Source organism: Melospiza georgiana, chromosome 2 (assembly GCF_028018845.1).
Source record: "Melospiza georgiana isolate bMelGeo1 chromosome 2, bMelGeo1.pri, whole genome shotgun sequence".
Lineage (NCBI taxonomy): Eukaryota > Metazoa > Chordata > Aves > Passeriformes > Passerellidae > Melospiza > Melospiza georgiana.
Genome location: NC_080431.1, coordinates 13,188,052 through 13,210,846, shown reverse-complemented (window position 1 = coordinate 13,210,846; position 22,795 = coordinate 13,188,052). Strand labels below are relative to the sequence as shown.

Below are 22,795 nucleotides of genomic sequence, written 5' to 3'. Positions count from 1 at the left end.
TCAAAAGTCAGAAAATTCAAACTAGTCTTTTCCAAATCATTCCAATTGTTAGAAACGTGTGAGGGTTTAATACAACATTTTTCCTACTGCACTACAGAGAATTTTACTTCTATTTTCAGATAAGAATTTAGAAGGAATGCTTTAATTTTGAAGCCCACATTCTCTGACAAATTTAGTGAAATTGTCAGCTATATCCAAAAGTTTTCAGAAGCCACAAACTGATGGATATTTATGAATGTACACACACACACATGGAAAGGCAGGGTAGTCACAAAACATAGGCTTAAAATCAGGCCATTCCTGAAAGATTCTACAGTATTTTTATGGAGATTTAAGCAGGCAATTTGTAAGCCACAAGTGATGACATTTGACCCTGGCTCAAGTACCTATTGGCAACCTTTATAGCTTTTTCTATGGAAAGAGAATACAAAAGAAGACTAAAAGTCCCCATAATTCCTCTAATTTAACTTTTAATGATGAAATTTCCTAGAATTGAGAATAGGCACCAAGAGTCAAATTGGGGGTCAATATGGGTTTCAATACTGTTCAACATCATTAATGATTTGGGTGATGGGGCACTGAGTACACAGCAACTTTTCTGATGGCACACAGAGGAGTGGCTGAGGAACCAGACACTTGTGCTGCCACACAGAGAGACCTTGGCAGGCCAGAGAAATGTGCTGATAGGAACACTGGGAAGTTCAACAAGAGGAAATACAAACCCCTGTCCCAGGAAAAAGCAATCCTGGTTCCCAGTTCACAGCTAAGGGCACCCAGCTGGAATTCAGCTTTGCAGAAAAGGTCCTGGGGTCCTACTGGACACCAAGTTCAACAAGAGGCAGCAATGTGCTCTCCAGGCAAGAAAGGTTAATGGAAACCACAGCAGAGGCCTTGGCCATGCAAGCCTGCTCTCATGGGATACACTGCCCTTGAACTTGGTTGTAATCACATAAAATCTAATCTCAAACATATATGAAATTATTTAAAATCTAGGAAAAGTGCTTCAAAGGACACAAGAGCTGTTCAGTTTGGAAGTCTGCCCATAGGAATGGTCAGTCAACAAATGTTGCACTCTTTTGTGGTGGAAAACAGAACATGAGTGAGGAAGGTGGCTTTTTGGCTTCTCTTAGTGGATATATGGTCAGAGGTAAGTCAACATTTTAGAGAAGGGAGCACTGCCCTTTAGAGCTTGGGAAACTGTGCCAGGGCACCCACATAGCCCATGGGCTGAATGGGTATGAGAGATAGGCTGCAGCAAGGGAATATGCTCTTGGGATTGTAGGAGGTGGCAAAAAAAAAACCTACCCCAGCTACCCAGATGAGATCATATAGCATTTATTTATATCCTCAAAAGGTCACCTGATTGCTTGACTGAGAGCAAAATTTAAGAAAAATACTTGCCCTGAATGAAAACTGTGAGAACCAGGGAAACTTCTTTCTGTTTTGCTGTAATTAGTAATTTTGAGTTTCTGGCTTAAAAAATTAGCTTCCATTCTAACAAAACTCTGTCCATATAGCTCAAAAGCTCTAGTAATACATCATAAAGTGTATATATATAAATGCAACCCCAAATATATACACACATACTTGAAGCAATGAAAAGAGCTGCTTTTATTTTGCGTTCATGTCAAGACCACTGCAGATCCCAGGGTGTTTATGGAAAAACTACTCATAAAAATCATGGTGATTATCATCTTTGCCATTGGTAGTGATGAGAGAAAATACTATGTATTTTTGTCCCTCTTTTGCCTCCCAGTACATGATTTAAAGTGTGGTGATACACATGCACAGAAAAAAAAAAGTGAGATGTTCAAGGGATTAAAACATTTTCAGACAATAAAAAATTACACTCAGAGTTCATGCAATATTGGAAAAAAAAAACAACCAACAAAAAAATCTCAAACAACCAATATCACAAAGTAAGAAAAATAGATCTAAGAGGTTCTTGTTATATCCAAATTTTTTTTCATTTTCCCACTATTGCACCAAGTTATTAACTTTTAGTGAGGAAGAAAAAAAAAATGTGATAAAACACAACTTGCAACCATTTTTAATATATCTACTGGCCTTTCAAAGTAACAGCACTGACTGGAATAGAGCCTTTGGAAAATGGCACTTTCATAAATCTGCTGGTAATTCCTGAAAATATACTTAACACTATCAGAAAGGATCGTTTTTAGCACCTTCCATTCCATCTTCTTTTGAGATTTAGTATTAACCTCAACATGTGTTTTTAGGCTGCAACTGTAATGGTTCAGGATGACAGCAGATTTGGTCACTTTTGTGCCAGCTGTGGGGTACAAGGACAGGATCTCTGTTTTCTCACTGTAGAGAAAAAATGAAAGGGCCCAAACAAAGGGGGTGTAGAATCAGGTCTAGGAGCTAATGGACTTGAGCTGCTCCCAGGGGCTTTTATGGCTGCAGAGGTTAGTGCATGCTCTCCTAATGTGGATGAAAAACTAAAGCACTCTGCTCCTTTGAAAATCCCACAGAGCTAGAAGCTTAGCAGTATAGATAAACCAGAAGCAAATTTTATAAAACATTACAAATCAGCACTAAAAGTGTGATAAATACTTCACTCAGAGGCAAACACACTGAGGTCGGAGTTGTACCTGTCTGCAAGTGTTGCCAACTGACATCCCTAGTGAGATTTTGGAACACATAAAATACTACATCTAAGACTGTGTCACTCTTTCTCCAAGAATGAGTCTAAAATGCATGTCCATATGCCTAAGTGAAATGTGAAATTCAGATATAGAATTGTAACCACAAAAAATAAGTCAGAAAAGTAGGAAGGAAAATGGTGTAATGGTGTGTATATATATATGTATGAATATATATATACACACACATGAATAAATATGTTTTAAGAAGGTTTTTTGCTGGCATTTCTCAAAGTCAGTGCAAGTTTCCATTGATGAACTGTTTAGAAAATCTGGACACTTTTATTACAAGGATTACAAATTGTAAGGAACAAATCACAAATATAAGTGGCTCATTGAAGGGATAGTGTGTCACAGGCCTAGGAAGATACATTATGAAATAAGTAGATCTACATTTGGAGGCTGCTGAGGCCAACCATATGAAAATTTAAGGGAATGTCTGTCTCATTTATGCACCTCCCTGATGCCAGAGAGCAGTTTGCAGCCTCAAGCTCCTTCCCAGACCTAAGACTATTACTGGAAGATCATCATTTTGTGCTGCCATGGGATTTGAGTTGCAGCCAGGAGCTGGTACTTGCACACTTCACTAGGAAGCAGAAGCTGCGGATTCAGTGCCCACAGGAGCTGTATATTCACATAAGTGGAGTTTTGGCTCCCAGTTCCTGTCCCCAGGGAGTGCTACTTCTGCCTGATATCCAATGGCTTTTGAAAGCACAAACAAGCTCCTTCTGGAGAATTTAGAAGCAGGGTTTTAGTTCTTGTGACTACTCCTATTCCCCTATTAAGTGCACACTGAAGGACAGCCAACATGTCCTTGCTTCCATCACCCTTCAGTCTTCTTTCAACCTCCCTGATTTATTGCATTAGCTTGCTACACTTCACCAGGGTATTTTTTATATGTAGTTAACCAACAAGATATGCTTGGGATAAGTAATATTCATGAGATTGCATACATAGGGTCTGCAGATTTATTTCTCTTTAAATTTAGGACCAGACATAAACACTCAGTTCAGCTGAAGTGCCACAAATTTGGACAAATACAGATGAACACCTTCAGGACTCTTAGAGGCATTCCTAATAGTTGCATTAATAATATGAAAGGAAATGTCAGTTAATGTAGTTACTGAGAGAGCAGAGGACAAATGATGAAGATTTCATACAAAAGTCTACTCAGTTTCATTTTTGTTGCCTATGTTCTGTTTAAAATGTATCTGTAGACACCTAGCTGTTAATACCAAAGCCTCAAACAAATAGTGCATCATCAGAGTTAACTGGCATCAGAATATTTCTACTCAAACTTAAGCATTTTATACATAAACTCGTGTTTTAATAGATTACACTCATATTTTTGCAGCATTATGTATATGTGTGTATAATGTTATATCATAGTTATATTATGTCATTTCAAAACAAGATAATCGTGCTGACTCATGAATATGAAGACTAATGTTCCACTGATTCTAAATGTCTTCTGACATACTTTAAAAAATTGCCTACAGAATGTTCTTGTGATGGAATTTCACACTCTTTTTCAGGCTTTGAAAAAACAGTTGTCAAGGAAACTAATTAGTTCCACAATCATAATTGCAGTAATGATTCACATAAAGAAGACTTGAAGTTAAATAGTGTAACAGAGTTCTTACAACTACTTAGAGGTTATGTTAGAGCACTGAAAGGAAAAAGCCCCTAAGCACCTATAAAACTCTTTTTAGAGAGAAATGCTCTATCTTCCTTCTGAAATTAAATTAACTAAGCTACTTTTTACTTGAATGTCTAGAGACCACCTATGGTATCATTTACTGAGGAGAATTAAGTTTCTCTGCTACAGCAGCTATGGCAATAGTACAGAATAGTTTACATAATTATAAAAGGCTAAAGTTGGTATTCATTGCAAAAGAAATAACATTTTTTTTCTCAACTAGGCAAAATTGAAAAGTGGCTTATCCCTCCCCTCAGTAAGTTTTTGCTTATTTTTCATCTTGACAGATATCTTTATTTCCTCAGGACAATGAATTTCCCTACATTTTTTCTCCCTTTTCTTTTTCAATCACAGGAAATTTTATTTCTGAATGATAGCAATCACAAGGTCCTGCCTGTTTAAAACCAAGTACACAGAACCTATTGAGACCTAAATTTCAATCAAGATGCAAATCAACTTTACTTCAATTCAAGTGCATAAACAAATATTTTTACTAGAACTTGATCTGAGTCTATGAATGAATTACAAATGTGTTTTCTTTATAATAAATAAAAGGTAAGGATGCTTCCAATATTAAAAAAAACCAACCTTCTATGGAATATTCAAACATGTTGCAGAGATCTTGAGATAAATTTCCTGGAAATATCTTGGAAGGAAACTTACAATAAACAAGAAAAAAAATAGCCAGGTATTTCAAAATTTTCATGACTCATTCCAGCTTATTGGCACTGTATCAGTGCTAGTCAAGTATTCAGATTGAAATACAGGTATAAATAAGGTTTACATTCTAATATATTTGCCATTCTATTAATTTGGCAAGTTCTTTGTTGATTCTAATACACTAACATTTTGAAAAATGGCAGTCAGAAAATACCATGTTAGAGGATTTAGAACTTGATTTTGCAAGTGGTAATGATGATACTGATCTAATTTGGAAATAACTATTAAAGATGCAGCTCATAATTTTAATAGAAAGTTTTAAATATTTTCCTCATAGCATTTTTTTTTAATAAAAATAAAAATGACTCATAATACTCCAGAAAATACCTTATTTTAGGTTTATTGTTAACTAAAAAATTTTTCATTGTTGTATTAAAAAAAAAAACCCTTACACTGGGAAGCATTAAAACTCATACACTCACTCTTAACTAAAATGAGGTTTCTTAAATGGAATTTCAAACCTTCCTATTTACAGACTTAAAAATAAGAACAAAGTTTCCATAGATTTCAAATGTTGTAAATCAGCCTCATAGAATACTGCTTGATCACTATGTTAGGGTGAATCATCCATTCAGTATCTAAACAAGACTATTTGAAGTCTTAACCTCCTCAGACACTAAACTAAATGCTTTTATTACATGTGTAGCTAAAAGCACATGTAGACATGGAAATTAAATAAAGAATTCTAGAAAATTGGCTTAACCAGACAACAGGCAGTACAAGGCAACTGGAAAAGCAGGTATATCTTAAAGATGGTACTTTTTGTTGAGTGTCATCAACAGGGTTTAAGAATCAATGTTTCTTCTATGCTTAAAAATTACTTTATTACTAAGAGAAAAGTGGGACACAGGGACCCATTTAAAGGTCCCAAATAAATTTTTTTGCTGTTATTAAAATCTGGGGTCTCACATTTTTCTAGTCCAAGACTTCAGTTACGTTATGCTAAACTATACCCAGTGTACTATGGGTTGGAAATAATAGAGAAAAAACCACAATGAAATTAACTTACCTGTAATAATGTTGGGCTTTGGTGGCATGCTGAATTCATACAATGTTGGCTCAGAATAACCCAGTCTGTTGGCAGCTGTAATTTGTACTTCGTAGCCCATGGTCCACTGAAGATGCTCTAAGATGATGTGGTCTCTACTACCCTGGACTTTTTTCTCCAGCCACTGGTCTTCCTTATCTTTCTGTAAAGATGAAAACATTTGTTTCAATTCTCCCAGACTCTTGTTTTATTTGTCTAAAGTCTGTAGGCACATGATGCATAAAGATATGGAGATGCCTCGCCAGAGGTCATGAACACAAATCTAATTTTGGAGTTCTGAGTACTTCGGCTTTTTGTAATTTTGACTACACCTTATCAAGTTTCCACAATGTGGATTTGGAGAATTTTGTGGTCAATCCTTTTAAACTTTTTGGCTTCAATTTATTCTTTGCCCAAATACTGGGTTTTATTTTATAGAACAGCAGGCTAATCACTTATATAATAAAATGCTAAAAATAAATTATGTAACAAGTTTATTTCATACAGACATTTCAATTACATTTTGATCAATATTCATTCAAACAAACTTGCCATTAAACCGATTCTTGAATTGTTTGAGAGTCCAGCTGTGTTTATATCACACATTAGTTATTTAACAAAATATACACTAATTGTAGCAATTTGGAAACATTTTTCAGAACAGGTTGTATGCAAGAATACAAACATCATTGAGAATATACGAAGTACTACGTCTACACCTGTGAGGGGATACATGCAAATCTTTAGGATGGTGTTCTAGACAGAAAAGGATTCTCATAATTTCTCCTAGTTCAGGTAATTAAGACATCTATACATAGAGAGCAAATGAGGACTTAGATTGCAAACTAAATTCTGGTATTTCATAAACCTGGAGTTCTTACCTTTGCAATCACTACTTTGAGTGCATAATATATCTATTTTTTATACAAATAGAAATTACACAATTATTAATAGGTAGAAGGATAAAACAATATATATTGCCAAACAAAAAACTCCTCTTGTTCAAAGGACAGCCAATAACAGTCAGCAATAATCCATGCAGTCCTACCCTTACAAGACACTGAGGTACAATAGCATGGCTCAAATATTTCTTGAGAGACAGATCCTGGCCATCCAAACCCTACAGAAACATAGACCCAATCAGTGGGTCTATGTTTTTTCCCATAAAACCATATGGGAAAATTTAAAGTCAGACAAACTTATAATACCAGAAAGTAGAACTTCTTAGCTGCACAGTACTCAGTAGCTTATATTTAGGTTCTTTTCTGAAGCATCTTGCTCTTCACTGATACAGGTTTCAGAGAAAATAGCAACTAATTTAGAGAGTTTAAGGACCAATCATGTTCTCTTAGACTTACTTTTTATTTGTGCCCAGTCTTCAGAAAATAAAGGATACACTAAATTCCCTTGTGTGCATTGCTGCAATAATTTATTTGTTATCAGCTCTGAGGCTGATGATTATTCCATACTGACTTGACCTTTTCATAAACTTTCTTGCTTTGTCTGCATTAGCATTGGTATTGTCACACGATAGTTCTGAGAATGAGTAAAATCCAACAAAACCCATTTCCAGGAATATTTTCATCCAGGTGAAAATTCCTACCTGGCGCAGTGTTAGACTAATGTAAAACATCAGAATGGTAGGTCAGTTAAAAATAATGAAAAATTTACATACATTGGAGTAAAACCAGTTTGTTCATCATACAGTGAAAGCAGTATTTCCTATTAAGGATATTTTCCCATATCCTGATGGAACTTTCTATTGCAATCACCTGAGTGAATCCACTCACATTGTCACTACACTAAACTCCTTTTTTAAACTACATTTTTGCATAGCACTGCTGAAATAGAAGGAGCTAATACTGATTGCAAAATGCATATGGAAGTACTCCTCAGTGATATTAGGAATAGCAGTGTTATGTAGCACTGTACTTTAATGGTTGTTGAAATTGGTGAGGTATGGGAGGAGTTACAAAAAAATGCAGCTAGATTTCAAAGAATATCAACATGAATCAAAAGTTCCCTACATAACCTCAGTATTGCACACAGATGCCCTGTGAATATACCAGGGAATTCCAAAGGGTTTCAGAAACAGAGAAAGACAAAAAAACCCCTAAAATTGGAAACTAGAGATTCAGGCTATTTCAGTTGCTGCAGAAAAAAACAGCATTGAAAACAGAGATACGGTTATATTTTGAAAAAGAAATGCAAAAATCTGTGTCATTAATGGAATTAAGTTGCACTTCTGCAGACAGAACAAGTGAAAAGGCAGGTATTCCACAGTTTGGGCAGGTGAAAAATAATGAATGAGCTGAAATGTCACAAGATACCTGCATATGCTATGCCAGAGATACCATAATTTAGTTGAAACTGAAATCAAATGGATGAATTGAGATAAATTAACCAAAATCCAAGACCTGAGCGCAAAGACAAAAATGTTTTGAAGAGTGACAAACACAAGTAAGGAGGAAGAGGAATAAAGTGTCTGGAGAGCAAGGTGTGTTCTGAAGACAGACATTAAATCTTCTGAGCAGAGTACTGTCTGTTTATGTCTTCTTAAAGATGGAAAATAAAACAAACAAACAAAACCAAAACAACCCCAAAAAACAAAACAAAATATAAATCCAAAACAAACAAAACAAACAAAAAAAAAAAAAAAAACAGACAGAAAAAGGAGAATAACTTCTATGTCCTTCATTACAGCTGTTATTTCAGCTATATTGCATTTTCAAGTACTTTCTCATAAGCAGAGCTCAGTAATGTGTCCATGTTTGATTTACTACAAGTGTAGAAATGGAAAAAGAGGGATGAGAATACAAATCATGGGTCTGCCAGGTAAATCTTCCCACAAATCTCCCTATTTAATGTCGGAGCCCTTCAACTGTAGCTTAAGGAGCTGAAGACAATGATAAGAGATCACTATGAACCGTATTAGGTTGTTCTGTTATTAATACTCAGAATTTCTAGAAAGCTCTACATAAGCACAGTGTTATACAAGAAAAAGAATGAAACCTCTAAATTACAAACAGTAGTTTAGTTTGGGGGGTGAATTAACATAAATGTCTTTAATAATCATTAATATCAAGCAACAAATTCACATTTACAGAAACTCTGATGGGATCTGCAACCTCAGAGATAAAACTTTTCCTTTATTAACATCTTATTTTGTTTCATATTATGCAGAAACACTTGTTTACAAAAGGCCACTGATAACCTAGCTGGTGACTGGCAGTTCTGGGGATTTCACTGCCCACCTGCATTACTCTTCACCTTTATATTAACACAACAAAATCAACTACAATATACATCATTATTTCTTAAATGTGTAAATATTGGCTTTATATATTTTTGGCTCTATTTTTTTTTCATAGTATAAGCATCAGCCAAATTTATTTAAGAAGAGTCTAAGAGCTAGGTTTTTAAGACACCTGTAACCTAACCACCTAAATACCCTGACAAAACCGAAAACAAACCCACTTCCCCTGAAACAAATAAACCCACATAACCAATCAAAAGTAGTGTAAAACTCCAGTCTACAATGGCTTGACTGCTTCTCAAACTGAGGGCACACCTGGCAACAGTAAAGCCAATTCATTGTTTAGGCAGCAGTTTACTAGCCTGGAAAATACCATCTCTCCTTACTGGTCATTCTATATTGTATCCTAAATTACATTCTCTGGGATCTCATAAAAAGTGAGAAAAAGTGATTAACCCCCTTCAACTCTTCCCTTATTCTCCATCCTCTCTAAATTGTTGAGCTGAAAGCTCAGCTCAAACAGACTTATTATGGTGTGATGAAAAAATGGACAGGAGACCGTACACTGTCTTGAAAGCTGGCAAGAAAAAATATCAAGAAATACTCACAGAAGAAAATTGAATCATTTAAAGCAGTGACTTCAAAAGAATTAATTACATCAGGTTGGGGATTTCTAGGTCTGGTAATAAAGTTCAGGGCAAACAATGAACCAAGCACAAAACAGCTGGTGATGTACAAGATGTTAAAATACACAGAAAGTCAGAGGATCTGGCAGGTAGACTGGAACCTAGAGAAGCAAAAGTATATCCCTGTTTCTTGGTAGGTATCTCAAAGTGAGAGTAAATAAGAAATTATCTCTTTTAAAATATTCTATATTTATAAAATTTGTTGTAGAACCCACCAGTAAGGAGCAAAGTTAACATGTTCCACATCAACACAGTCAAAAAAGAGAGAATGTGCTTCAGAGTAAAGCACATAAACTATCAAACTTTTATCTCCCAAAATTCAGAGCATCAATAGTAACCCTGTCACAGGTCAAAAAATTTAACAAATTTTAGACCTGCAAAAACCAGTCACTTTAGTAAATTTTACTTGCTTATATCAAAAGTTTCATAATCATAAAAAAGAGTTATTTTTATTATTCCATTCTAATTCCAAATGTTCACTAAAATTTGCCCTGCCAGGGAAGAACAAAAACAACCCTCTTCTCCTCACCATACTATTTTTTTCCTGTTTTTGTAGCTTACTGCTGGCATTCTGTGACCTGGCAGTATAGAAATGTTAAGACACCTATTCAGAACTTTCTTTTTAAGCATTATGAAGCAAGCTAATCAGTGTCAACACTTTCCAAAGGCTGTTTTGAAGCCTGCCTGTCTCTTATCTGTCTGTCCTAGCTGCAGTGACAGCCTCTCCCCTTTATTCCTACTGCTCCTTCCTCCTGGCCCTCCTTGTCTTGTCAACACTCCCCTTTTAATTTATTTTAATTTATTACTCTGGCACCTGGTAAAGGCCCCATCAGATAACAGCCACTTACCAATTGAGTACACATTTCCATAATTTATAAATTATGGAAAATAATATGGATAAAGCTTCACATCTGATGTGAAACACCAGCACATCATCATGTGTGTCCCAACCAACTTTGGAAGGACCATAAGCAGAAGAACCAAAGGGAGGTTTGAGTTGGCCCCCATGAAAAAATATTAAAGAGTTCCTCTGAGAAGTGTGGCTGGCTTTCAGCTCTGGCACCAGACAGGATGCTTCCCTAGAGAATTCCCATCACTGCTCTTTCCAGCTGGATACCAGGGAACAATTTTCCCTTGTTTTACTCTCTCCCTTCCTATTCTTTCCTAAGGTAACTTTGAAGTCAATGTGTGCCATCAGCCTCAGACTCCACCAGTGAAGCTTTGTCAGGCTGTCTCAACTTTCTTAGTGCAAGAGCATGAAAAAAATTGAGGCTGCTAATCATAAAAATTGCACAGTACCTAACACTCTGGAATAGAGAAGAAAATGTCAGGCTGCTGTAGTCTGATTGTAGTCAGTAATTCCTGCCCATAATATGAAGAAACTGATGCTAGGAAAGGAATATTCAACAGAATGAAAAACATGATTTCCAGAAAAAAACTTACTGTTTGCCCTCAACCAGGCTGTAATATTGCTCTACTATATTAAAGGCTGTCCTTCCTCTAGTTAAAAAAAAAATCTGTATAAAACTTATAGATGGCTGAATTAACTTTTTGAAGAAAAAGCCATTGATGTATTGGTTGTTATCAAAAATGCTCTTCAAACATGCAAACAAATACATTGGTCCAGGTGCTAATAATGAGGCTGGCAAGAGTTATAGGAAAGCTAATTAAACACGACCAATGGGGAAGATGGAAGAGAAGCAGTCAACAGATAATTATGAACTTTAAATAGCATTCATTCTTGCTGATTAAAACACACACACAAAAAAATTCTGCTTCTTTTGTTGTACAAAGGCCTTTAATTTAGTCAAATTGCTTTTTCAATTGGAAGTTCAAGGAGTTTGAGGTCCAAGGAAAAGCATTCTTCAACCTTTTAAGTTTCCAGTTACTGCTTAAACTGCATATTTGCCTTCCAACACCACACAGAAAAAATAATTTTTATACTATAATATTGTACCTTAGTGAAAACACAAGATCAAAACTATATTTCCAAAAACTTTTTGGGATAGAACCAAAAGAATTTATCTTATTTTTATCATAAAAAAGATTAAATTCCATATGCTGCATGAGTGCATTATATCCAAACTGTTTATTTTGTACTCAGCGGTAAATAAAGGCATTGTAATCCAACTAGCAGTTCAATCCTGTTAAACTCAATTTTTATCTTGTATTGCATATTTTACTACACTCATCTTCTTTCTATTAATGTTCTTTTATGTCAGCTGTATTCATTGGATAGAAAGTAATTTAAAAAGGGCAATTAAGATTTAGGGATCAGTGATAGCAGAATAACTTCTGGTCATTGCCCCAGACTACTCCTAAGAGTGCTACCAAATATTTATCAAATAATTTTCACTATTAATCTTCTTTGGTTAAATTCAGCAAAGGAGAGTTTTGTTACATAATAGTTTAGGGTTCAGATAATCCCTAGACTATAATAAAAAAAGTTACATTTTAGTAAATATGAGGAAAAGTGACAAAAAACTATTACAAATTAAGGAGCTGTCTTTTCCTTTTGGTAATATTCCAACAGGTTCTATAGTCACTTCCTCAAAAATTGATTCTTTCTGTATATAAATAAAGTCCTCACTACCTTTCATTTAACATGACTGGATATCCAATGTTACATTCCCAATTTTCTAGACTCTTCATGGACATAAAATTCTGCTGTAACACTCAGGTAAAATGGGTCTACTCAAAAAAGTACTACACAAGGAAATTTTTTAAAAATTTACACTGGAATGAAATACGTCACTTTTGCCAGCTCTGCAGCTACTTCTTCAATCCAATCATTTCTAAACACAGTACATCATGAATGAAAAATCTACACAATTTTTTAAATGTATTATACACTGCAGAAAAACCTGTTTTCTAAACTTGCCAGATTTGATGAGAAAACACCAAAACAGAGCTTTCTAGAAGGCAGAATGCACAAAACTCTGCCCAACAGCTGTCTAAGAACAGATATGTGCCCCCAAACTCATGAAATTCCCAACAATGGCTTTTGTAAAATGAGACTTGGAATTCAGGCAGATAAAAGATATGAAATGTGATCAGCTAATATGGAGCACTCCAATGTAGCTTTCTATCAATACAGATGCATTTAAATTAGATTAAAAATTTTCTGTTCAAGCACCCTTTAAGTGTGTGATTTAAATGTTTGCTAATTTACTGTGTTTTTAAAAGATGAACACAAATGTCCCACTTTTACTATGCAATAAATAAAGAATATAATTTTCTTGGTAACATGAATTTTCAGTATACCTTTAGAAATAGCTGATTGATTTTTAGGTTTTTTCCAATTTTTATTTTATATGCTGGCAGCTGCAACTTTGTTCCAAAAGAAAATATACTATAGCTTTTTTTTAATAATTTTCTAGAATGCAAGCCACTTTTGCAAATTTAAAATAATATAAACAATTTTCTTGGCATTAAAAGCAGATATTAACAAGCATAATTTCATTTATTTTGATTGACAGAAATACTTACACTTCTGTATTTGACAATATATTCCAGTATGGGGGCACCTCCATCATCTTGTTTAGTTATGCTGAGTTTAAAACTCTTGCCACTATCTGGTTGTCCATGAATTGAAGGGGGGCTTGGCTCCCCTAAATAAGGAAACAAACAGTACATAATAATAATAATAATAATAATAATAATAATAAATCAGCAGTGAGATAACTCTTAAATTACAGCAAGAAACTTGTCCATAATAATATTAATCAAAATATTAAAATCAATATGACCATTCTAGGCACTACAAAACAGACTTTATAAGAATGTTAAGTACTGTGCTTGAAATATGTTATATTGTTGATTCCTCATACAAGGAAATAAAATTATGTGAAGGATGAAAGAAATATTCATTTCTTTGAGACCTTCTGACTTCCAACACTTTTAAATGGAATTTCCTTCCAAAATCATTTAGTCATGAATTCATCGAGGCTGGTGACCTGCTACTCACCCTGAAGCTTAAATGACACTCTCTTGCAAGTAAACATCCATAACTTAACCATAACCTTTAATCCTATGTGAGATTTCTAAATTGCAATATAGTTTTAAAATTTTAAGTAAGTTTACTCTCCAATAAATGTACCAAGTAAAACTAGAGTAAAAGTTATCGGGGAATAACAACTTCTTAGGGAAGTAAACATCAAGAGTAAATGTAAACAATAGTATTTTTAAACCTAAACCCAAATGTCTTAGTTATAATAAGAAGGTAAAGGTAGTCTTAAACATGAAATCAAAGAATAACAGCCATTTTCAGACACTTTCCTAGTCAAAAACTCACAGATTATTTTTTCTATATGCATTTTTATATTACATTTTTTAAAAAGAGATGCTAAATGAACATATACTGAAGGGTCTTCAAAATATCTGTAAACGTGCATTTACCCAGAGAGATACTATTTGTTTAGAAATAATTGTATTGTGTTTGGCACTTATTAAAGTAAGTATAAACTTACTTAGATCACAACACAAAACTTATCAGGCTTTCTATCAGATAAAATGTATAATGTTATCAGATATATATGTATAATGTCTTTCAGTTTCTGTCATTTTTCCATCAAGTATGCAGATAGGAGTAATAGGAAATTATTTTCTCTGTCCTGAAATATATTTAGAATATGTATATGCTCCAATGAAAAAGAAATTTGAAAGCTGTCAAGTTACTGTTTTGGGACAGAAGAATAATGTAATATAGTGAAATATAATAATATATAATAATATAGCATAATATATGATATGATATATGATATGATATAAATTATGTAATCTAATCTAATATCACAGAAATATTTTGTGTTCTTTGTAGTTACATTACTTTTGTTGTTCACTCCCTTAGAGCCAGTATTAGCTACACTGAGTAATGCCCTACTCAGGAAACAGTTCTGTTGCAACAGATTTATGACAGACTGGTCTGGCAGTAGCTGCTGATGTGTTTCAGCATATCTGTTTGATTACTGTACACTGCCATCTGGTAGTTCCTTTGCTTTTCTTATGTCTATTTATTTAATTTATTTACTGTTGTTTCTATTTAAAGATAATTTGACAAAAATAATTTTTATTTGCCCTCAATAGTTTAATCTAACCTCTGGCCTATAGTTAGTAAAAATACAAAATTGGTTTCATAGAATTTCTCATTTGCATGTAGTCATAGTTAAAATAATTTATTCTCATAATTTCTTCCATAGCTTAAGAGATTTCTATTTGATGCTTGATAATTGCAGAACAATAGCACCATAATTTGGTGAAGAAATGTCTCCAGAAATGGCCAATTCACTTCTTAGATGTGGATAATACCCTGACTGTTAACAATGAGAAAAATTTCTTATTCTAGTATCTTTGATGGTTTGTGCTACATTATATCAAATAAAAGCTTTTCTGGATCTCAAAAACGTAAGATAATGGGATAAATTCTTCAATTTAAGTACACTCATACTTCTTGAAAGGGTGGAATAACAAAACCTGATTTCTGAGAAATAATGTAAAAACTTATATAATATACTGGAGAGTGGATTATAAACCTGAAACATTATCTACAGTGGATCATAATTCAAATCTAGAGATATAATAATAATAATAATAATAATAATAATAATAATAATAATAATTTAACAGCACAAGTTTTACTCACGGACAGGTAAGGTCTGAAAGATCTCAATTTTGCTGTATTCTCCTTGCCCTTTTCCATTTACAGCAGCTACTTTGATTTCATAGGTTGTATTTGGTTCCAAATTGCTCAGAACAACCATAGCTAAAGGGAAAAAAAAAGAATAAAACTTGATGAACTAATAAATTTATAAAAAGAAAAGTAAGAAAAATTCATAATTTGCTTTCTTCACTTGTAAATAATGAGCCTCATATTCTGACAGTACATTGGTTTTGTCACAGTACATCAGCTTTTTTGTTGAGTGCTAGTAGTCCCTTTTTTCATCTGCATAAAATCATTGTTGTGACTGAGCAAGCTAAATTTCTGAAGGAACAGTGAAGTCAGTGTTGGGCAGCAATTAAGGACCTTGATGGGGAGCAATATCTTATATTCAGTTTGTGAGCACAGTGTATTGGGTTTGCACACCCAAGTTTTGGGTAGCGAGGCTGCTGCAGGGTTGACTTCTCTTAGAAGGTTCCAGAAGCTTCTCCCTCGTCTGACAGAGCCAATCCCAGCTGGCTCCAGGCTTGACCCACTGCTGGCCAGGCCTGAGCCCATCAGTGACAACAGCCTTCTGTGATAACGTATTTAAGAAGGAAAAAAGTTATTGTGCAGATGTATTTGTGGCCAGAGAAGAGCAGGATGAGGGTGTGAGAGGAACAGCCCTGCAGACACCTGGGTCAGTGCAGAAGGAGGGGCAGGAGTTGCTCCAGAACTCCAGAGATTCCCCTTCAGCCCATGGTGCAGCCCATGTGGATGCAGCTGTTCCCCTACAGCCCATGGGAGACCATGAGGATTCAGAGTTCCACCTGCAGCCCATGGAAGAGGCACAAAAAAGAGCAGATGGATGCTAAGACAGGGCTTTTCCTCTGTGGGAAGCCTGTGCTGGAACAGGCTCCTGGCAGGGACCTGCAGACCCATTCCAGGATCCCATGCTGGAGCAGCTTTCCTGGTAGGATTTATGACCCTGTGGGGGAACCACGCTGAAGCAGCCTGTCCTTAAAGAATTGATCCTGGGCAAGAGTGATCCACACTGGAGAAGTTAATGGAGACATTTTGTCCAGGGATGGACTCAGTTTGGTGTAGTTCATGGAGAACTGTTTCCCATGGGAGGGACCCCCTGGAGAAGGGGAAAGACTCCACTCCCTGAGCAGCAGTGGGAACAACATGTGATTAACTCCTTTTATGACCAGGTCACCTGCCCGGTGGATGCAGGAAAGGCTGTGGATGTTGTCTGTTTGGACTTCAGCAAGGCCTTTGACACTGTGTCTCACAGCACAGCCCTGGAAAAGCTGCAGCCCAGGGCTTGGACAGGAGCACTCTGTGCTGGGTTAGGAACTGGCTGCATGGCCGGGCCCAGAGAGTGCTGGTGAGGGTGCTGCATCCAGCTGGGGGCAGCCACCAGGGGTGTCCCTCAGGGCTCTGGGCTGGGGCCTGCTCTGTTCAATACCTTTATTGATGACATGGATGAGGGTGTTGAGTCTTTCATTAGTAAATTTGCAGATGATACTAAGCTGAGAGTCTGTGTCGATCTGTTGGAAGAAAGGAGGGCTCTGCAGAGAGGCCTGGATCGGTTGGATGGATGGGCACAGTCCAATGGGATGGAGCTTAATTAATCCAAGTTCCAAGTCCTGCATTTTGGCCACAATAACCCCCTGCAGCATTATAGGCTGGGGACACTGTGTTTGGACAGTGCCCAGGCAGAAAGGGCCCTGGGGACACTGGCTGACATGAACATGAGCCAGCAGTGTGCCCAGGTGGCCAAGAAGGCCAAAGGCTCCTGGCCTGTGTCAGGAACAGTGTGGCCAGCAGGAGCAGGGAGGTCATTCTCCCCTGTACTTGGCAAGTGGTTGTAGAAATGTAACATCCTAAAAAAGAGCCAGTAGTATCTTTCACAGTCCCTAGGGAGCCTAATTTTTTTCATTAAACCGAAGGATTTTTTTAGTTGCTTTAGGCCTTCAAGTCGTATATCCAATGAAAGCATAATTATTTCTGTCCATACTCTTTGTTATTCTTTTCAGTGCAGATTTAATAGAATTTCTACTTCTTTAGTTTCTACAGCAGTCCGACAGATTTCCCATTAAATGTGAAGCTAAAGGCATTTAATGAATTTGGAAAAAGAGTAACTTCTACATTTCACACTCTATTATGGGCATTTTGCATGAATTTGCCATTGAAACATAATTGTTTTCTTGTAAATAGAGCAGTAGAATTGTATGTCTTCCAGCATGCTTTAGCTTTATCATTTTACGAGATTTAAAAACACTGAAGTCTCAAGTATAATCATGTCATGAAAAAATAATGTATCATCATGAGAATAAGAATAGAATTAGGAGATATATCACTGAGTTCTGTTAAGATGAAATTTAAAACTTAACTAAGCAGTAGCAGTATTTGACTTGCCTTTCAGCCATGATTACTTTCCAAGGATGAATAATTTCACTGAAAAGAAACCTTAGGGCATACCAAATATTAGTGCTACTGTAAATGTTTTTAAAATTTAAACAACATAAAAGCACAACTAGGAGTCTACATTTAAAAAAATGCAAATGTGTTAGCTACATGAAACCTAAGGATTCAATTTTATAAGCACCCCTGGGACCTATAGAAATGAATAAAATTTCTTATATATGCAGTATTCAAAGAATCATATATACTTTATATACTTTATAAATATATATATTTATAGATATATAATTTAGAATCCCCTGCACAGAACTATGTATCTAGACACAATGACTTTTGCAATTACATTTGTGGAATTAACCCAGACATATCTGTTACCATAATATGTCCTCAAAAACTGGACTCAGTATCAGTGATGGTGTGAGGTGCATATATTAAATATGTAGGAAAAAATAATAACTGTGGCCTTCTGAAAACAAAGAACCATTCTGGATTAGAATACATACTCCAGTTGTAAAAGAATACTTGGAGTAATTAAGATTAAGAAGTTGTCACAAAGAGTGTAACAAATGTGCAGGACTAAAGATTAATCCAAGAGAAACGAAAATTTCACTGCTTGCTAGCAGTTGAGAATGGAAGAAAATACTTCATAAATTAGTTAAGTTTCTTTTTATAATGTCTGTTTCTGTTATTTAAGTGTAAAATCAGCTTATTCATCTTTCCATATACAAATAATTTTTTTTCTCACATGAAAATAGCCCTGGGCACAATGGATATTTTTTTATTTCTTTCACATTTAGTGCATAAATGTGAAAAGAACCAGTCCACTGCATACCATATATTTACATTATGGCATTGGCATAATTATTGATGGATATCAAGTTCCAGATATATTGAATGTGAAATCCCTTTCAGAGTATCACAGGAGATTTTCCAGTTTCTTCTGGCTGTTTATCAGTAGATATTTTCTTTCTAATCCCAGTATCTGTGAGTTTTAACTGAATAATTCAATTTTGTGGATTGATTTTGCTGAGATAATTCACATAGTGACTAGTTAGATTGAGGAGTAGATTTGGAAGGAATAGTCCAAAGAGGGAAAAGCAGAGCAGTCACTTGTGAGCTCTCCAAATTAAATAAATTATCTAATTTAAATTTGGTAATTAATAAATTAACATGGTGCACAACAGCTCAGAGCTTAGTGTTATCCATTTATAAGTGAGGCTTTAAATCTCAAGGTAGCCTTGGAGGACAATATGACACAAGAAGATACCATGTATATTGGCTTTGGTTTAGTATGCTATATTAAGGCTTTAATACAAAATTATTAATATTTTTGGCAAGATATGCCACAAATATTGTTGCTAGTTTGGTTTTTTAATTTTGTCAATCAGAAGTTAAAAAGAAACACAACAACAGAAAATAATTAAACCTTACTGAATAAAAAAGGAAGTTTAACCTATTATGTGATAATAGGTTAATCCTAAAGTTTAAGCAACACTAAGTATAAAGTCCTTTTTTATTATATAGATTCTCGTAATTTGCAAGCAAATCTAATAAATTGAAAAAATTAACTCAGTACAGAAAAAAGTCCACAGAAATATGTTAGAAAAAAACGAAGAACTTCATACTATTTAAAATACAGCTTGCAAGCATTTCATCTAGAAAACTTCCTTTTATTGTCTCAGAATTTTAACTGCTGTCAAAATGAACCATGGGAAAGCAGCATCTAACACAAGATTTGTTGTGAAATAAATTGTACCATAAATCCAAGTCAGTAAAATCGAAACAAAATTCCCCAGCTGCTTCTCTGGTCCAGGGTAGGTTGTTTATGTTACTTTATTACAGCAGAATGAGAGGAAAAATGTCTGGCATATTAAATTGTCTTTTCACTGAAGTAATCTGCCTCAGAAACCTTCTAAGAATTGTGATATATTACATAAACCATCACCAAGGAAAAGAAGGTTAAGGGAGCTTGCAGTACAGTTCCTCTACATTAATCCCAAAGTTGATCTCATATGAGGTTAATTAACAGAAACACCACATTGTTCCATTGCTCTCATTGGAGAGGTATCTGCTGCAGAGAACAATGTTATTCCAAATTCAGTCCCCTGAGGATATCAGAGCTAACTGAAGAAGGATATAAATTTACTTTGAAACAAAGTAGCTGACACACTGTTGCTGAAACAACATCTTCACTCCTATATATGTGAGATTGTGGTGGCAGAGTGAAATTTCTGTCAAAGAAGCATTACAAACTTGAGGATGGTTTGGGGTTTTTTTTCTCACTTCTCTTCCTTTAATCTGAATCTATATCACTGCAGAGGATGTGTGCAGCCTGACTACTGTGCATGTTAATGAGTGGAGTGTTTTGATTTAACAGCACTTTGCTGCACCTATTACTCATTATTTTACTACTCTCAAGGAAAAACTGAGTCCCCTGGAAATACCTGAATCTCTTTCAGAGGAAAAAAAAAAATGAATAGCATTTTTATGAAGCTTAAACAGGATTGTGGTGATGATTCATGTTCTTTTAAGGGCAGGAGAAAAAGTGATGGGAAGACAGCAGTGTGCAACTTGAGGTGATAAAGTAATAAGGTTCTGTACAAATGTCTGAGACTCCTGTAGATGTCACAGAATATGAGGAACGTTGCCCAAAATCTGTCTGCCTGGGATGAACAACAACTGTTTTGTTTATTCTATGTGTTTGCACAGTAGGAGGAAGAGTATATAACCTCTTTTTTCTAGCTGAGACTCACAGTTAGCTCAGAGAAATATTGACAGAGTGAAGTTAAAAATTGCCACAGGGGAGAAATACAGGGGAAAAAATAAAAAAAGGATTTTGCTACACAATAGACAAAATGTTAATTCATATGCAGAAAGAGCCAGGCTGTGTCAGTTCCATCTGTCTGCCTTGCACAAATAACAATTAATTTCATAAATACTCATTCAAGCATCTGGCTATAACTGTCAGAATTCAGCTAACACAAATAAATGAACTTTAATAATGAAAATATTTCAAGTTGCACATTCTATGAAATAAAGATAATGATAGCAAATCATACTGTCAGTGAAATCATTGTCATAAATTGGTGACAACATCAAACTTTAATTCCCTAAAACACCAGAAACAAATGTCATCATTTTAATAATCAGATAAAATGGTTCTGTTCCCAGAATTTCCATCTTTCTCTGCACTATAATGTATAATTATTACATTATTTTGGAATAAAAGTATTAGCCATTTATTTAACTGTGAATACAAATAAAAACCCATGAATAGAGATACACAGTGTAGTAGATCAGGTATAATTAATATAATCTAATGTTCACTAACTTGAGTAATTTCTTTACAAAACACTTTTCAGTAGCTGACATTAAAAATGCATTTGGCAAAAAAAATAGCTGTGATATTTTATTAATATTAATATATAACACATTAAAACACAATTACCATGTTAAGCTCCTTTCTTCCATGTATTTAATTTTTAATTTTACTGGGCTGGATTTTGAGATATCACTATACAAACTGAACCAAAAGTAGCATCCCTATTCAGGGATTTTCTTTGATACCTATTTCTACTGAGAAAAAAACTAGCCAGAAAAGGTTAAGTAATCCATGGGAAAATCATAGTTACAAAATGCACAGTACTATAAATTAATGAAAATAAAGCAAGCAGGAGTGTAAACTAAAGTGTCTAGAAAAGAGCAAATTTGTGGATTGACAACATAATTTATAATATATTGAATCCTCATGAATACAGAAGATGGGATTCTTCATTTAACAAACTTCAGGTATAAAAATGAATATATTTTCTTTAGAAGTTTATTTATTTAAAAAAACACCCTTAATTCAACTTGGTTTTAATCAGAATAACAGCAGAGCACACAGGGAAAAAAAGGAAAACATTCCTGGAACAAAAGCAATCTATTGAGATAGATTATCAGATCAGTAAACCTTGCACAGCTTTATTCAGAACAGAAACACACTTGCAGGAATTGCATACAAAATAAATCACCTATGCAGTAATTAAAAAAAAAAGTCAATGCATGTATTATTTTTAGGCTATAGGTTTATAAAAAATATCTGTACGACAAATGATAAATTAAACCATATTATCTTGATATCTTCAAATTTTTGTGTTTTACTGATTTGACAATAAAATCAAATATTTCATGAAAAAATCCTGCCACTTGTACCGATTATTGATTATCATCCTATCAGCAATCAAGTGCAACCAGGATCTAGCTTTGACAGATTCTGTTTCCCATCACCACTACAATGGAATTTATATTTACAATATACACTCTTTAATACCTCATTCTCCAAGTTTTTATTGATATATTTCTTTGACTACCTTTATGATGACCAAGCCAGCTACTTAATACCAAATCTTGAAAAAAATTGAACTTCCATAAAAGGCACTTGTGGATATTAAAGGAAAGGGAAATGGAAGTCAAAGAATAGGAAAGGGAAAAGAGAGAAGGAAATAGAAGAGGAAAAGGAGAAGAGAAAGAAAGAATAGACAATTAAAAACTTTTTTAAGTACCACTAAATATAAAGTTCAGGATAGAGAGTGTTTGAAACAACTGCTATTCCCTGTAAGAAGATCTTGTTAAACTAAACAAAGGCATCCTGATTGAAAAAAATTCTTTACAGTATGCAATAGGTAAAACCGGAAATA

At 34.8% G+C, this 22,795-nt stretch overlaps 1 protein-coding gene across 1 annotated transcript in view; it reads right to left on the bottom strand.

The window, feature by feature from the left end:
* The window catches only part of NCAM2 (neural cell adhesion molecule 2), a 279,378-nt gene that overhangs the window by 32,006 nt on the left and 224,577 nt on the right, over positions 1-22,795 (bottom strand). Inside the window, exons 13-15 of the mRNA XM_058019203.1 lie at positions 15,693-15,812; positions 13,541-13,662; positions 6,092-6,272 (exon numbers count right to left, since the gene is read on the bottom strand). Coding sequence (XP_057875186.1) covers positions 6,092-6,272; positions 13,541-13,662; positions 15,693-15,812 — 423 coding nt within the window. The remainder of the gene's footprint in view (positions 1-6,091; positions 6,273-13,540; positions 13,663-15,692; positions 15,813-22,795) is intronic.